The sequence below is a fragment of the Podarcis muralis genome, chromosome 13 (genome assembly GCF_964188315.1).
Source record: "Podarcis muralis chromosome 13, rPodMur119.hap1.1, whole genome shotgun sequence".
NCBI classification, from domain to species: domain Eukaryota; kingdom Metazoa; phylum Chordata; class Lepidosauria; order Squamata; family Lacertidae; genus Podarcis; species Podarcis muralis.
Window position 1 is genome coordinate 17970524 of NC_135667.1, and position 18131 is coordinate 17988654.

At 44.1% G+C, this 18131-nt stretch overlaps 1 protein-coding gene across 1 annotated transcript; it reads right to left on the reverse strand.

Moving 5' to 3' along the window:
- Nucleotides 1–2268: 2268 nt before the first annotated feature.
- On the reverse strand, nt 2269–16181 carry UBE2S (ubiquitin conjugating enzyme E2 S). The gene is made up of 4 exons (XM_028703567.2): nt 15735–16181; nt 10171–10318; nt 6247–6437; nt 2269–4084 (listed from the first exon to the last, which is right to left on the reverse strand). Exons 1-4 carry the CDS (start codon nt 15735–15737, stop codon nt 3794–3796), a joined length of 633 nt encoding a protein of 210 aa, XP_028559400.1. The 5' UTR covers nt 15738–16181; the 3' UTR covers nt 2269–3793.
- Between the last annotated feature and the right edge of the window lie 1950 nt (nt 16182–18131).

Below are 18131 nucleotides of genomic sequence, written 5' to 3' on the forward strand. Positions count from 1 at the left end.
GCAGTGGGGTGGGCAAAAGGGACCAAGATCCAGGAATTCAAGACTTGTGGTTCTTTGCAGTCAAGTCTAAGAGGGATAAGAGGTGGGAGACTAGGAATTAAGGCTGTCAGGTTCAAAGTCAGAGAACATGGATGCTTTTAAATCCCCTGCTGCAGCAGGACCCTAGGCAGCCACTGTTTCTCTTGCCCATTCCCCTCCCAAGCCATTATCCCCCAGGGACCCCTATTAACTGTGTGCCATGTACCAAGGTGGCGAGAATGGATGGATGAGAGGGCCTGAGAGGGAACAGGCGGGATACATTTCTCATCATGGGGAAATTTATAAGCGTGTGAATATTCTCTAGCTTTGAATTAAGACAACTATATTAACTAGAACAGCCCTTACCACCGAAGCAAGCTATTTCAGGACAGATCCAAAAATCTGCAAAGTTAAGTTTTCACCTTTATCCATCCATCCAAACAGAGCCGGTCCTACCATTAGGTCAACTGGGGTGGCCACCTCAGGCAGATTTTTTGACCATCTCAAAAGGACAGTAAATTGTCTGTTATTTATTACTGTATTTTTGCTGCCAAGTTGCGGGGAGAGGCTCATATTGGATTTTCGGCCTTAGATGCCAAAATTAACTTGACTGGCCTGGATGACCCTGTGCCTTGACTTGGGTGACAGTAAGGAGCGGGGTGGGACCATTTGTTGCTCTGTCTTCAGGCAGCAAAATGTGCTGGGCCAGCTCTGGAAAATCTGTGCATAAAGCAAAATTTATACACAGGAAACTTGCCAAGTGTGGTGAGGGAAAAGCACACTACCCCCAGGCAATTCTCCTTCATGTGTTGAGAGGCCTACACCTCTAGGGTACCAATGTTCTGTAGGGCTCATTCAAAGAAACTTGCCTAAAACACACAAAACAGGAAGATAATCAAGGACAGTGCTGCCCTCCGCTGGTTCAGTATATTCCTACATCCAAAATGCAGTAATAACGCAAGGAAAGTCCTGCCCAGAATCCTTCCCACAATGGCCAAGTATGTTTCTGAGACGCCCACAAGCAGGACACTGGGGCAACAGTTCTTTTCCCATTACTGCTCCAAAGCAAATGGAAATTCAGAGGTTCAGACTACAAATCAGAAGGTAGAATAGCTAGTCATCTCAGTATCAGCTTTACCTACCATGAATTTTTCTAATCCACTTTAAGTCACTTAAATTAGTGGTAGTCATATCTTGTGGCCGTGAATGCCAGTTATCTGTGAACTGTCTGAAGGACTTCCTCTCATCCTGGATTTTCAGTTTCGGTGGATTTCCCTGGAGAAAAGCATCTGCCCACCTTTACTAAGATTTTGTCTCCACTGCTATTCTTACGCTGTATTCTTATTTTTTGTGTTTACATCTTTTTTATATATATAAAAATCAAGCCATCTAGAGGACTCTGGTAATGGGGGCAGCATAGGCATGCCAAAAATAAATGCCCCTTACACCAAACTGAAAAGCTCCCAATATTGCTTTTCCGCATAGGAGAGGTGCTCCAGCCAGTGACCATTTCAGTTGTTCAGCTTTCAGTGTTGCATTATAAGACTGGTTTTCAGCCTCATTTCAGGAACTTTTTATATTCATACCTCCAAATCAAGCTTACCCAAGAGTTCATCAGATTACTTAATTTGCCATATAGCTTTATGTGCTCAGCTAACGTTTATGCAGGTTGAATGATGAACCCAGTTTGAATTGGCAGAATGACTTATCTGTGACCTGCATTTGGTGACAAACCATTTAGAGAGTTCCCAACTAAACAAAGTTTGAAACCAAGTCCAAAAGGACGACATCGACTCACACTGAAACATTCCTATCTGGTACCAAGTTGCCTTAAGGACTATCTATGCCTATATAAACTTGCATCACAATTCAGATCAGGTTCAAGGACCCTGTTTGCTGCCTCACCAACACATGCAGTTGAAAGGACAAGTGCCAGAAACAGGGCCTTCCTGTTGGTGGTGCCAGGCTTTCTCGTTCTTGTCCTTCTCTTGAAGACTTATTTCAACAAAGGCTTTTAGTGCAGTTTTAAGACGTTTCAGACCCCCTACTTGGCAACAGGTGTTTGTCGATCGTTTTAGATTGTTGAACTGCAACTGAATTGTAACTTTATTGCTTTTCTGTTTTTAATTTTGTACACCACTCTGCACCATGCCTTTTAGAAAAGTGGTATATTCAAAAAATATTTAAAATATTTATATACTGCCTTTCAGGCGAACCTCAAAATGTCTTTACACGAAAATATTTCAAATAAACATTATTAAAAATTATTTAATAAAATAGTAAATATAAGCTACAGAGGAAAAACTACGGAGGAAGAAAAACACTTCTAAAAAGCCAGATCTGTTTTCCCCCTAGCCCTGTTGTGGCAATTGTGGGAGGGAAGACAGTTGTTAACGTTCTGTGTGCACAAAGAAGCACACACCATGCGGTATAGCCCATGAGAAATGTGTGTGCACGTTAGCATACAAGGAACTGTGGAGACCTGTCAAACCAAACAGCCCCTTGACTGCCTGCTACTGTGCCAAGCCAGAGGGTGCACCACAAGGCCCTTAAAAAACTATGTGGGCTACCTTATGATGCTGGCATGTTGTGTACTGCTGAGTGGGGTGTGTGTGTAAACTACAGAACTGGGTAAGGACAACCGTACTAGTATTGTCCCAAGCTACACCTGCATTTTTATGACACAAATGCATACAACTGGGACCCTGATGGAGGGAGAAGAAATTCATACATTCCATTAAATCACCTAAGTACTTGCCAGCTAATGTGTGGAACAGCTCAGATGCCCCTCGTGTCATAACAAATCCCAGCATTCATCACCTCGTCCCACATCAAGGTAGCTTAACACCGGTGCCATAGGACAGTTTAAGGGGTCGCGGTGGTAAGGGATGCAGAGACCAGTATTTTGAATGAGTGAATTCATTTGGACACAGAGGGCGATCACTCTGCTCGGCTGACTTGCCTTAAGAACTCCCTTGCTGGATCACGCCAAAGGCCTGAAAAGCAGATAACCAGATGTTCCCAGGAAAGCCCATGGCCACCCCAACATACTGCCTCTAAACAGAGGTCACATTTAGCTTGCATGGCTAGCACACACATCGAAAGACCCTTCTTTGCTTAGATTTGCCTAGCTTCCTTTTGAAAACAAACAACTAAGTTAGTGGTCAAAACCACAACTCGGAGCAATGAATTCCTTAATTATGTGTTGTGCAGAGAAACATTCTCGTTATCCTTCATCAACCAATTTCAGCAAAGCAATCCTGAAGTCCAACAGTAAAGAATCCTCTTTCCCTTTACCTGCTCCTCAAGGTTCACAATCTTATCTACCTCTATAAAGTCTCTTCTTTGATATCTTTCCCCCCCACCCTAAACCACAAAGCAGCAACCTCTTTTTAAAGCCCTCCGTCAAAAAGGAAGATGCTCCCCATTTCCGATCCTCTTATTTCGATGCTCCTCTGCGCTTCTATTAAACATCCTTTTTAACGGTAAGGGCAGAGCATTCTCAACGTGGGCCGCTGGTTTTAGATGATGGCACAACCAAACATTAAGAGCCTTCTTAAGAAAAAAAAGGCATTTAATAGATTTTCCTGCTTTTATAATTTAAATAACTTAAAGACGGAAAAGAAGAAAAATCTGACAAGGGCGAGACAGACTTGGACTGCAGCCTCAACGTGAAGGTGGGAGAGGAAGAGAGAGGAGAAATGGAGAATGTACTTGTGGAACCACCACACCCACCCACCCTGTGCGCCAGACCCCACCCCGTCCCCGCTGGCCCCTAAAGCCGCCGGAGAGCTCGCTTCTTGTCGGTCTTCTTCTTGGAGGCCAGTTTCTTGTCCCTGTCGCCTGCATGTTTCTTAGCCATGGGGCCTTCCCCAGAGGCACCGGCCGAAGAAGAGCAAGGCTCGGCAGGGTCCTTGGTGCGCAGGCCGGACGAAGGCTGGGCATGGATCTCCGTCAGGAGGCGGGCCCGGGAGGCATATTCCTCATAGTTCTCCAGCAGGAGGCGCCCTGCTTCCTCGTTCAGGGCCGATTCTGGATTGGGATGGATCAGCAAACACTTGATGGTCTACGAGGGGAACAAGGAGCGAGGGCAGTCAGAACCAGGGGAAGGCGAGACATTATCAGAGTGTCAGGCAGAGGGCCTTCTTGGCAGTGGTGCCCACCCTGCGGAACAGACTCCCACCAGCTGTCAAGGAAATAAACAACTATCTGACTTTTAGAAGACATCTGAAGGCAGCCCTGTTTAGGGAAGTTTTTAATGACTGATCTTTTATTGTGCTTTTTATATCCTGTTAGAAGCTACCCAGAGTGGCTGGGGAGGCCCGGTCAGATGGGCAGGGTTTAAATAATAAATTTATTATTATTATTATTATTATTATTTGAGGGAAAGAATCCAGTGAGCTCTGCCATCGGCCAGCCAAGGGCATCTCAGGAACTTGTGCCTACTCCCTCCCAGGAGCAGCAGCAGGACAGGTCTCAGCCACTGCTTGGCTGCTGCTTCCCTCTGCCCCAGCAATAAATCTGCTTCACAAACCGGTTGTCTTTGGACTGCTAAAGTGAGGATAAAGATGCACTGACCCCTGTCAGCAGTCAGTGGGTCACAAGCTGCTAGGCACCCTTTTACACATTGCCTGGATTTATTTCTATTTATTCCATTTATATATACAGTGTTACCTCGGGTTACATACGCTTCAGCTTACACACTCTGCTAACCCAGAAATAGTGCTTCAGGTTAAGAACTTTGCTTCAGGATAAGAACAGAAATCGGGCTCCGGCGGTGCATTGGCAGGAGGCGGCCCCATTAGCTAAAGTGGTCCTTCAGGTTAAGAACAGTTTCAGGTTAAGAACGGACCTCTGGAATGAATTAAGTACTTAACCTGAGGTACCACTGTACAACCTTTGTCTTCCAAGGAGGTCAATGTGGTGTACAAGGTTCTCCTTCTCCCCATTTCATTCTCACAACAACCTCATGAGGTAGATTAGGCTAAGAGCTTCATGGCTGAGTGGGGATTTGAACCCTGGTCTCCCAGGTCATAGTCCAGCGTTCTAACCATTATGCCACACTGGCTGCCTTCCCCAATGTAGTGCTCTCCTGATGTTTCGTAATGCTGCTCCCTTTGGCCGCACCAGCTGACATGGCCAGCAGTTGGGGCTGATGGAAATTGTAGACAAAAATTTCTGGAGGGCATCAAGCTGCCCATGTGTTGTAAGTTGCCCTTTGGAAATCATTCAGTTCTGGAGATGGGGCATAACTCTGAAGCAGAGCTGAGTTCTGCCTGCGGAAGCTTCTCACTCTCAGCCCGACACCAGATTCAGATTAAAAAGTGGAGCCAGGAACAAGGTACTCTATTATCACCTTGGTACAGATATGTGCTTGTGAAAAAGGAGTGTTGCTGGTTTGAAAGTGCCTGTCAAAAGCTCAAAGCTTGTGGGAAGTGAATGCGTTAGAGAAAAGGCTAAGGAAGCAGCAAGCAACCTTCCTGATGTACAAGCATTTTACTAGCAGGGATATTATAATGATGATTTCAAAGCAAGATTCTTCTCTCGTACATTCTGAGGCGGAACAGACAACAGGAACTGTCCTGCATTGCAGTCTGTTTTTTTATTTAGTCACCATGATGGAGAGCTGCAATTCAAATCCAGGAAAAAGCAGGTAATATTCTGGGGCCCCAGGACCACCAAAATACTGTGGCATCATCTATCCCGAGCTCCCACAGAGTCCTATCTCTGTTGCTTCAAAAGTTACCTAACTTAAAGACTGGAAAGATGGTAGAAAACCTAGAAAGGAGCAAGTTTTAATGGCCGCTGACTAAGGTGTTTTTAACTTACTCGTTACCTCCCTTTTAACTGATTCGTTAAATTTGAATACTTCAACATACTGCCAAAATATTAAGAGAGTTGCCTAGACCTATCCACTTGCAGGGGAAGAACCCATAAGAAAATGGTCATATTCCCAATGACAGTGGCAAACATGGCTCAGAGGCGAGACACGTGTTTTGCATGCAGTTTAATCCCTGGTATTGCCCATTGAAAGGATCTTAGGCGTCAGGCAAAAGAAATGTATCTGCCTACTTGAAACCCTGTCACACCAATGCCAGTCAGTATAGAAAGTACCGGACGATAAGTCTGACCAGGCGAATTAACAATATTAACAATTTTGGGTTGCAACCCAATTCAGGCCCCAAACATAGCATTTTGGGATGTAACCCAGTAAAAACCACCACTCACCAGCAGGACATGTCGGATGCCCAGTTCCGCTTTCCAGTCCTTCTTGAGGACGTTGACGCAGATCTCGCCATTGGCCCCCACGTTGGGGTGGAATATTTTGGTCAGGAAGTAGCCTTTGGGTGGGCTGGCTGGAAAGTCTTTGCCGAGGATGAGCTTCATGCGGAAGAGGCCACCGGAATATGGGGTACCCTCTGCAGCAGGAACAGGAGAAGGGTTGTCTCAGCAATACTGCAGGATGGCATCTCCCACTCATTGTACCCCACACATGGTTTAAACCACAAGCTCAGCTATCTCTCTCTCTTTTTTTTTTATAAAAAAAAATTTATTGCATTTTTTAAGAGAAGAAAATCACCAAACATATACCAGACAACGAATGTATACAGAAATAAAAATAGAAAATCACAGCCTTTCATACATTTTTTCATAGCCCTCTGGACTTCCTCACATCTCCCTTTCCTGCGTTCTCCGGACAAAAGTTATATTCCGCAATTTATTACCTTATTTCAAATCTTATGTTCTAATTCTAATGTGTTATGCCTATAATTTTAATTGTTTCCATCAAATATTAAGCTACTTAGTTTAGGCATAACATTACTTCGAATCCCATTCCTATAGTTCAACTTATTCTCATACATTTCTCATCTAGGCTACTGATGCCAAGTTCCTTCCTTTCAAGCACCTTACAAGCTCAGTTATCTCTGATGTCCAGCTAACTATTTTGTTTTTTTGGCTGCCTGATCCCAAGGAGTGCTCCCTTTTCCCGTATGACCACTTCTCCACTTTTTGAGAACGCCAATATGGCCTCCTCTAGATTCCATCTTCTACGGCAGCCATGATGATCCACAATGATCCACAAGACCTTGGGAACTAAAAAGATGCTGGCCAACCTATTGGTACCTGAGTGTGTTTTATGATGTGGTTGATGCTCTGTAACATGTTGGGAACAAATTATTTTGTAAAGATTTGTATACCACCCTACACCCGCAGGTCTCAGGGTGGTTCACAAGATAAAATCATGATATAAAAACATAGAATACATAATCAAAATAAAAACAAGAACAATCCAATAACTCCCCCCTCTCAAACACATTATAGGTAAAGGACCCCTGGACAGTTAAGTTCAGTCAAAGGAGATTATGGGGTGTGGCACTCATCTAAACTTTCAGACCGAGGGAACCGGTGTTTGTCTACAGACAGTGTTCCAGGTCATGTGACCAGCATGATTAAACCGCTACTGGCACACAGAGGGCCGTGATGAATGCAAGAGCACATGGAAATGCATTTACCTTCCCACTGCAGTGGTACCTATTTATCTACTTGAACTGGTGTGCTTTCGAACTGCTAGGTTGGCAGGATATGGGACAGAGAAACGGGAGCTCACTGCATTGGGCAGATTCGAACTGCCAACCTTATGATCAGCAAGCTCAGTGGTTTAGACCACAGCATTATAACACCCCCCAACAAATGATATGCCTTGTCAAAGACTGTGGAATTTTCACTGAAAAGAAGGGGAAAGTAATTTGAATCCTAAATTATTATTTTCTTAGACAGTGTTCTGAAGCAACAATGGTTGATGTTGATAATCCTCAATTCTCTGGATTAGCAGAACTTTCTCCTATTACCGTTGAATATGTACTTTTATTCCTGATTCAGCCCTGCTTAAATTCAGAGAAAACCTCTGTTCTTCTTTTCATGTATTGTATCTGAAGTCCCAGAACTTAATGCATTGATCCAGTATTTGTGACTTGGCATGTTCCGTGTTCCTTATTTATTTCTAATTAAACTGGAATGTAGTGGTTAATAGAAAAGCATAGCAAATATCAAACCATAGGATATGGGATGAAAGAGGGTTATAAAACATGAAATGGGCACTGCAGGAGTGAAGTGAATGATGTCTTTGAATGCTATTTGGTGGCTGCCTAAGTATACACAGAATAAACTCAGGGAATAGAGGTTTATCTTTTAGAACGCTCTGGTTGGTCACAAGACAAAAAAAGATGACATTTTAAAAGTTAATAGTTAAAAGTTAGTTTATATAGGCCCAGATGAAATTATGAGTGTGTTATATTAAAACGCAAAACGTTTCCATTTTCCCATTTTATTTTTGGTGTGGTTTTATTGCTAGAAGACAGACATTATATGGTCTTGCTGCGGAAACTAAGAACTTGGTATTTCAAGAGAACTGAATCTTCTCTTCAGTTAAGAGAGAATGTCCCAAATGTTAGATAAAGCCCACCATACCTCTGTTACATTAGATAACTCTTCTCTCTCTGAAAAACCACGTTTAGAGATACTGTAGAAGATTCCACTTTGGGCAGTGAGGTTGAGAAATCAGATAGACAGAGTACAAAAGAGATACAAAAAAGTATCAAGGTTCCTCTTGGTCTCAACAATATTTACAACCCAACTGTGATAAGGAAGGATTCTTAGTGTACGAGGAGGAAAAAGAGAAGAAGCAATCCAGAATTTTGGGATTGTCATTATAAATTAATGAAAGGCTAATTTTTAATAAGGAGTATTATTATTCACGTGTGTGTAACTGAAGGAAACAAACTAGAGTGTACCCTAATTTTGCTTCCTTTTTAGAATTATTTAGCCCAGTTTTGCTTTTTCTCCAGCAACTCTCCTGAATACTGAAGACTTCTTTTTTTAAAGGAGCTAAATAATAAGTCTGGTCCCCCCCCTCTCTTTTTTCTTTTAGCCTTCACCTCAAGCCCTTTTCTGGGGCAAGTTTGTCTACTTGCAAGGCAGATATTTTTACTCCTCTCAGCACAAGCTTCATAGGGGCTAGATTTTTCTTTTCCCTTTTAATTCCCAGTTTGGGGCTCAAGGATTCATTCACCAGTTGAAACCAGTGGACCTCTACTTTGGTAGATATGGACCCTCCTGAACATTTCTTAGAACCAGGGGTGGGAAAGGGGTTAATTTGGTTTTATTGCTAGAAGTCTGAAAGCATATGGTCGGGCTGTGGAAACGGAGAACTTGGTATTCCTGGAGAATTGAAACTTCTCTTCTGCTAAAAGAGAGAACACTGGACCAATGGGCTGTCTCCAATGTTAGCCCTAGACCCATTGATATCGATGGGCATAATCAGCACAGGCCAGTTAATTTCAACACATCAACTCAAAGTGTAATTTAACTGGATGCACCCCAACAGTCCTGACCTCCTGTATTCTACTTCAGTGTTATGTCTGCACTGAGCCACAGCTCAAGGCTGCAGCTTTGTTCCAGAGCTTCCCTCTGTCTACAAGACCCCACCCAACTGTCTTATTTCTAACCACAAAGTTAGAATATATAAATATATATATGTAATATATATATTATACAGTAATACCTCTTGTTACATTTGCTTCAGGTTAAATCTTTTCAGGTTGCGTCCTGCAGCAACCCAGCAGTACCGGAAAGGGTTACTTCCAGGTTTCACCACTCGCGCAGACGCTCCAAATGATGTCATGCGCATGCGCAGAAGCGGCAAATCGCGACCCGTGAACACGGGGTTGCGTTTTGCTCATGTTGCGAACTGGGCTCCGGAACAGATCCCGTTTGCAACCAGAGGTACCACTGTAAATACCTGCATGCTATAAGCAGCACAAAGGTATCTGGATTCCCTCACAGGAGGTGCGGAAGAGAGCTCCTTTCCCCATCTTGGAAGCAGGTGATGGGAACAAGCGCTCCTGGACAACATAGGAATATTGGTGGGAAGCTAAATTTACGCTGCCTGTGGAGAAGAGCCCCACAACCCCTTAAAAGAGTCACCTTTCCATTCTTGCTTGGACAATGCCACCTGGCACTGTTGCCCTTTTCACAACGACCCATAAGCTAGAGCTCTGCTGCACTTGATGCAGGTACTGCCCTCTGCCTCCTAACCACATGCTTTTTTAAAAAAGGAATCTCGGAAAGCAAACCCCACGTGCCCCTTCTTACCAGGTCCTTCAATGGTAACTTGCACATCTGTGATGTCCTCCTCATTAGGGAATACTTTGATGCCTTCAGGTGGGTCTGAGGTCAGAGTGGAGACTTCCCTGTAGACCAGCCGAATCACGTGGGGAGGCAAATTTTCTACATTGGAATTCTGCAGGACAGAAAGGGTGGGAGAGGGAAAAGCAAAGAAGAATATGGTTCTTAGCTGAAATACAGTCCCTGCGTGGATCTGCCACCCGCTGCTCTTGAAGGGGGCAGGGCTGACCAAAATTGGGAGTGAAAATGTGCTGCAGAATGCCTGAAAAGTTGCATAGAGGGTGACCAACAGATCTACCCAAGAGCCTCCAGCAACACAGAACAGGAAGGCCACCTCTAGGCACTAGTAATACTCAGATTTACTTGGGGGAGGGAATGGGAAGGAAAGCATAGTGCATGTAAAAGGAGCTTACTTGGGTCAAACAAAAACATGCCTTGGAACACACATACACACACACCTGTGGAGAAACACCACCATCCAAAATAAGTCTCCACTTCCTAGTCTTCTCCTAGCAAAGTCAGTGAATCATTAAATAGCTACTTGCTTTCCAAGGCATGTCACTGGAACACTGTCTTCTGCCAGCATGCCACTTGAAATGCTTACTCCTAAGTAATCTCCCCATAACCCACATGAACCTGCCAATTCAAGCAGCAACGCAGTCTGCTTCCTATGTTTACTCACAAGTAGGCTCCCTGAAAGTCGTTTCATGCAGCAGGATGATGACAAAACACAGGATCCATTTCAAAATGAACTTTCTTCTGATTAACTCTCACTCACCAAGAATTATGCATGTCTTATTTTTAAAGTAATTTTTTGATGAGCCCCGACTGCAAAACCCAAAGACAGTCTAATTTCTCTCCACTAACAACCATGTACCTCTAGCCTGAAAAGACACACCCACACACAGGCTCAGAGAGAGAGAGATCCAAGGCAAAACAGCACAAATTAAAATGGACTTTTGAACAGACACTCACCTGCCTGCACATGGCAAGCGCATATATATATGCACGCATAAGCTCATGGGCAACTACACTGTATACAGAGTCTTCGTTGCAAGGCAGAAATAAACACATATGGGAAGTGACATGAAGACACACCCATCCCAAATAGCAAAGGCGCATCAAATTAGACAGAGTAAAAGAAAAAGGAACAGCTTGTTTGCGCAAATTGATTTATCTTGTTTCATTTATCAATTGCTTCCAAAGGAATCAGAAGCCCAATGGTAAGTATTTTAAAGCAATATTACATCCCTCATAGCGGCAATTCTTGAAAGCACAGGCACAATTCCTCCTCAAAACTGCCTGAGTGGAACTTCCAGGGCTGAGGAAGGAAGGGATGGGAAGCAGCTACTTTGCAGCCCTGAGCTCGCAGTCGTTTGGTGGAGCACAAACTCTCATAACTGTCAAGACAACAAGGCTAGATGTGCTACAAAGAGCCAAAGTCACGTAGGCTCAAGAATCCCAGCATTCAAAAGTACTAATTGGTGGGGACAGTGTCAAATCCTACATAAAACCCTTCCACCCCCAAGGCAAATGCTGCTACTTGAGAAAAGCCAATGTGGGTGAGTGTGGAGCAGAGGACAGGGAGGGCTGTATTAGGATCAGAGAGGCAAGTTCAGTCACAAAGCCCACTGCATGACCTTGGGCCGATCACACACTCTCAGAACAACCTACTTCACAGTTTAATTGTGAGGGTAAAACGGGGAGAGTGAAATACAAGAATCATGGGCACAGCCCTTGAACTCCTTGGAGAAGAGGCAAGAGTAAAATGTAACAATGGATTGAGAAAATACACAAGCAAGGTAGCTTTCACAGCAAAAGTTGACTCTGACTTCTCAAAAGCCTGCTGCCAATATTGCAGCACAGCTATCAAACACAGCAAATCTGGAGTGGCTGGGCTTTTTCTAACCCTCTTTTGCACACACGGGTTTGTATGTTTTTAATTTCAGGTGAGAAACGGGGGTGAAAGCAAGCAGAGACACACACAAGTTAAGCAGATACCTGAATGACAGTTTTCTTCGGGGCTGTTCAGATGGTGTGTGACCCCCAACTCACATGAGGTAGCCAGAAAAAGATGGGGAGCAGGCCCCAGGCCTACAGTTTCCCAATTCACTCTCCTCACTTACTAAGCCAATGGACAAAGGCAAGGGATTCCATGATTGTTCAAAACAGAGATTGAATCTGGCAAAGCAGGGGAGATTCCCCATTCAAACAAACACAGGATCTCTTGCTCTGTTAGTCACTTTTTCAGTGTGTGTGAGTGAGTGATAGAGAGTGAGTGAAATAGAGAGAAAGAAAACACACAGGAGAAGGCAAGTCTGCTCTCACCTCCCCCCCCCCAAATCCTGAGAACACCTCATCTAAACAGCCCCCCATTGCTATTTATTTATATTTTGACACCTGTCAACTGTAGATCCTCATTTGCACCCTCAGAAGGAAATAAGGGCCTGCATTGCCAGCAAACATTGACATACAAAAGGAGGACAATTGCGAAGGAAGAAAACCTTTTGTACTTCGGTTACGCAAAGTCTTTAGGCAAGGTGTGCCTTAACTTTTCCCTCAGACACAATGTGTATTTGTGGGTGTACAATTTTTGTTACCTGGGTGTCATTTCTACAAACGCTCCACCTCAGTTCAATATCACAGGGTTGCTATTTGCAGCCTCTGCTTCTCAGACCAATTCTGCACACACCCTAAAGGTGCCCACATACGTCTTCCAGAGTGCTAAAGGGGTTGCCCACTTGCCATTTTAAAAGGAGCAAGCTGACCTAGCTTCCAACATGCACCAGCTCTCCCTGGGGACTTCTTCTTCTCTCTCTCTCTCTCTCTCTCTCTCTCTCTCTCTCTCTCTCCAGTAGAAACTGGAAGTTTTACTACTATAGCGTACATGGACACAAAAGCATGTAGCCTAAAACTGAAAAAGAAACCTTTTTGGTCACAGTCTCAGACTCTATCAATCTTGCATCCCCAGATTATGATGAACTAGCTAGCAGGACCAGTGGCCATGGATGATTTTAGTCCAACACTTTGGGACCTAAAGTTGTGAAAGGCTGGTCTAATTAGTTAACTACATCCACAGCCTCCTCTACCAGAAGTACAGAGGAGGCCACATTTAAACAGGACACTCCACAATACCATTTCTGATTCCTTCTGGATCAAAGCAATGTGTCCCACGTTGCTGGATGTTTTTTTCTTGGGATCCTCCAAAGCTAAGAAAAATCAGATTCCATGCCAGGCTCACTCTAATGGAACTTAAAACACAAAGTCACCAACAGTGGGAATGCTGCCCCCAAAGGGAATTTCAAGAGTAAGGATGCCAAATGGCAAAAATGCATCACCCTTGGCTATAAAGGAAGACATCAGAGGAGGCATCCTAGCATCTCTTTGGAGTAACTGTAAAATAAAGTACCAACACTCAAGAGCTTACAGATAAAGAACACACTGACAAGGAGAAAAATATTACACACCACTATGTATGGCTTTCTACGTGGAACATTTTCATTTCGTCCATAAAAGTCATCACTTCTGCTTAAGTTACAAAGTGCTTAACCTCCACTGACACACACATACACTATGTGTTGAGAAACGACTGATGGCTTTTGATAGATTAAAAAAAAATAAAGTTATCATGGAAGCTCAGTCCTTCCCTGCACACAAAACTGCTGCCTGTGTGTAAACCATCTGCTGGGGGGTGGGGTTGGGGAGGAGGAGAGAGCACTGCTTGCCAAGGATTCGTCCCATGAGAAAGAGTTTACAATTAAACACATCTGAAAGCATGTAAGAGGTCAAAGGACTGTGCAGGTCTCAAAATACAAAATGAAAATTTAAAAACATGTATGCAGCACTGCACATAGAAACATATACCCAAGGGAACCAAAGGCCTAGACTGGAACAAATCAAGACAAAAGGTTTTTAAAAGGCTAACCAACTTTATAGACTTTAAAGCAGTACTCTTACAACTCCACTGAGTAGAAGAGTTTGCAAGCATGGAGGATTTTGCTTTGAGAGAAAGGGGGAGCAGGAGAAGACAAACTGTTCAGAGTACTGCTGTATCTTCCTAAATCCTCATACTACGAAAAAATAAAACTACTTAGAAAGCAAAGTCTAGATGCCTCCCAATGCAATCCTATATGTTTATTCAGGAGCAAGTCTCATGGTGTTCAATGCCCAGGATTCCAGCCTTAATAAAGAATGTCTGAGATATGTTTCCCCATATGTAAAAAGAACAATCCACCTTTTCTATTATGTATTATTTTGTACAAGTGATGACTTTCTGTGTTTGCAGCAAGGAATAGGCCTTTAGCCCTGCACCTGGAAATCAAACAAAATACGAGTATTTTGGAAGTCACTGGAAAGAAATACATTCTGTCTTTCACTTATAAATCAAACAATATAAAATATGCCTCAACAAATATGAGCCAAACAGGGCATGTAATTAAATTCTAGAAAAGCAAAGGTGGCTATTATCAAAATGCATTACTTACCCTGTAAGGAATCTACTTTCCCAAATAAATATCTGAAGATTTTTTAAAGACCTTGATACTCTCAATAATGTGCATTTTTCATATGGATCATGCATCAAGGATGCCACAGCTCACACATCCAAGAAAGGAAACAAGAGGAGCAAAGTTGTAACAAAGGATGGAAAATATTGTGGCAAGTGGGGAATTAAGTTTTTTTTCAAGTTTGACTTCCAGTGTGGGTAACCGCCCACACCTCCTATACAAAAATTATTCCTCCCATAAACACTCATAAAACCCTAATGAAGTCAGACATTTTAAACCAGGGATGGAGAACCTGCGGCCCTCTTGCTGTTGTTGGACTCCAACTCCCATCATCCCCAGTCAACATGGCTAATGGTCAGAGATGATGGCTGTAGGAGTCCAATAACAGCTTCCCCGCCCTGCTTAATTTAGACAAATACTCAGAGAAACTGGCATCACTACATCTGTTGTGCTTGCACCTCCATTTTTAAATGCCTTTCCAGTGTACTCATTCCACACCAAAGAATATGGGCCTCTTTCACCATATTTTAAGATGAGTTCTTCTGAATGTTTCACTTTCTCTTCATATTTCACCAGTAGCTCCTCTATTAGGATTCCTCCTCTATCATGACACCCCTAAGCCTGGCACTAGATCAGGAAATTCCACCCTTTCTCTACACCAGGACTTCAACAGGCTTCTCACCACTCGCGCCACAAACACTGACATACCTCCAATGCTAAATCCAAGTATCTTATTACAAGCAAATCCTATACAGAACCCCACTCTCAGATCCCTTCCCCAATACAAAACCATAACCTTGGAACCCAGCTGAAAACAGGCAGCCAAAGGTGTCACTCCATACTCCTGGATTTTGCCTACAGGCACACAAATATGGACAGATCCCCATGTTACCCATCCCCTGAATCTTTGATTGTTATTGTGCAGGAAAGTCACATGCCACCAATCCCAACCAAGTTCTGCTGGGTCCCAGAACCAAGGAGAAAACTTCAAATTAGGCATGGGCAAACGAGCCAAAAGCCACTCACCATTGTGTAGGGTCTGCACAGGATTGTAGAACAGCACAACCTTTAGAGGGCTCACATACGCACCTTAGTCTACACCTAAAATATCGTGCGCCTACTCCTAACCTGGCTCAGGAGCCCCCTACCCCTATTGAGAAAACGCTAGATACTAGGGTTTAAGAAGTTCCACCTTTCCCATGCATTTACGGGGGGGAAACCAGATGTTCCCCCCACCCTCCTCCTTCTCCACGCTGTTACCAACTCGCTTATGCCACCCTCACTTTAATGAGGGTGGCCGGTGCCCAGCAAACGTTTTTATAACCCTCGGCCAAAGCCAGCCACACCCCTTTGGAACCCCAACCGCCCAATCAGGCCCGTTAGAACGGAGGGGGTCCGTTCCTCCCCCCTCCCTTCTCGGGTGCTCTCCTCGCGGAGAGCCGTTGACAACCAATGTCCGCGACGGCCGGCAGCCAATGAGGAGAGGCGTAGTGGAGAGGCGGCGCTATAGTGCCTGATTGGACGGATTTGAATACGAACGTTTGGTGAAAGCGGCGTTTAAAGGGACGATAGTTTGTTTATCTGCTAACGGTTGCGGGAAGAAACTGGGTGGGGGCGAATTTCAAATCCTTCGATTGACGCGCCGTTTCGCCAATAGAATGTGAGAGTGCGCGAGAGACGCTGCTCGGAGAAATAGTAACTTGACGTAGCGATGTAGCCAATAGGCGACGAATAAGTGTCTGGCTGCGGGGAAAGCTCTGCCCCCGGTTCTTCCTTATTCAAACAAAGCGGGCAGGTTCCTAATTGGCCAAATGAGAAAAGTAAACCCGCCCAACTGACGACAGGAAGCAGCTAATTAGGGCTGAATAAGTTAAATATATTTCGTCTAATAATTATGCGTAATGACGGGATACACTAAGAAGCGGGTGGGGCTTAACAGGGGAAATGACTGCTCGGGCGACCAGTTCGAGATGTTCTCAACCATCCTGTTCTCAATAATGTTCATGGACACACACACTTAACAGCTGCCATTAGCACCATCTGTGAAGGAACTTCCTTCTCACTGGAAACATCTTTAGACTGCAACTGCTCTCTGAAGGCGTTCATGATTAAGTCTGCAAACCTATGTTCACTTACTTGGGAGTTAAGCCTCGTTGATTGTAATAGGGCTCACTTCTGAGTAGGCAGAGAAAGAATCGGCACAAAGGTTTACCTTGGCTTAAAAGGGAACACCACCTCAATGGCCATGTTGCCATATCAGTTGCTGAAGATAACACAAGTGGGCAGTGCAGCAGCTACAACTTTTTTGCCCTGGGTGAAGCCCCCACAGGAGCTGCCAGCCTGAGTGGAAAGCATAATGCTGGTGGTCGACAAAAGAGGTATAAAGACTCTCTCAAGGCAAATCTTTTAAAATGTAGTATAAACACCAACAACTGGGAAACACTGGCCTGCAAGTGCTCCAGTTGGAGAACAGCCTTTACCAAAGGTGTTGTGGGCTTTGGAAGCTCAAACGCAGGATGAATGGGAGAAACGTGCTAAGAGGTAGGCACACTTGGCAAACCCTCACCATGATCAACTCGCCCAGAAACCAATGTGCCCACTGTGGAAGGATGTGTGGATCCAAAATTGGCCTCCACAGTCACTTATGGACTCATTGTTAAGACAATCTTACTCAGCTATTGAGTGATTGCCAAAGAGGAAGGTGTATTCAAATGCACATGGGTGGGTGTGCCAAACTGGGTCTTTGACCTGAGTAAAATAAAACCTAGTTTCACCCCTGCAAGTGGGAATAGTTGCTTTTACACTAAGTATCCTGCTTGTGGGCTTCCCAGAGGTGTATAGTTGCAACTCTATGAGAACAGAATGGACTAGGTGCACTTTTGACCTGATTCCCACAAGGGTCTTCTTAGTGCCCATCCACACTGCTGAATGTTATGGATTGTGTACCCCTTGTGCATCCTTTAATTCCCCCTCGGGAGCTGGGCTCCCCCCTTTTATTTATTCCACTTTTTGTGTACTTAATTGTTATTTATTGAATGTGTTAACACAAAATACATAAAAACAAGAACAGAACAATAACCTCCCCTCCCATAAACAACTTTAGAAAAATATAGGATGTTAATCCACCAAAGGCATGGTTGAAGAGGAACGTTTTCCCCTGGTGCTTAAAGGTGTATAATGAAGGTGCCAGGCAAGCCTCCCTGGGGACAGCATTCCACAAACAGGGAGCCACTGCAGAAAAGGCCCCTTCTTGTTTTACCACCCTCTGGACCTCTTGTGGAGGAGGCACATGAAAAAAGGCCTTAGATGATGATTGCATGGTTTTTTGTGCATAAATGTAAAGCTACCATTTTGCCTTCGCTGCATACCAATAGAATACAGCATTATCATCAGATTTCCAGACTCAATTCAAGGTTCTAGTTT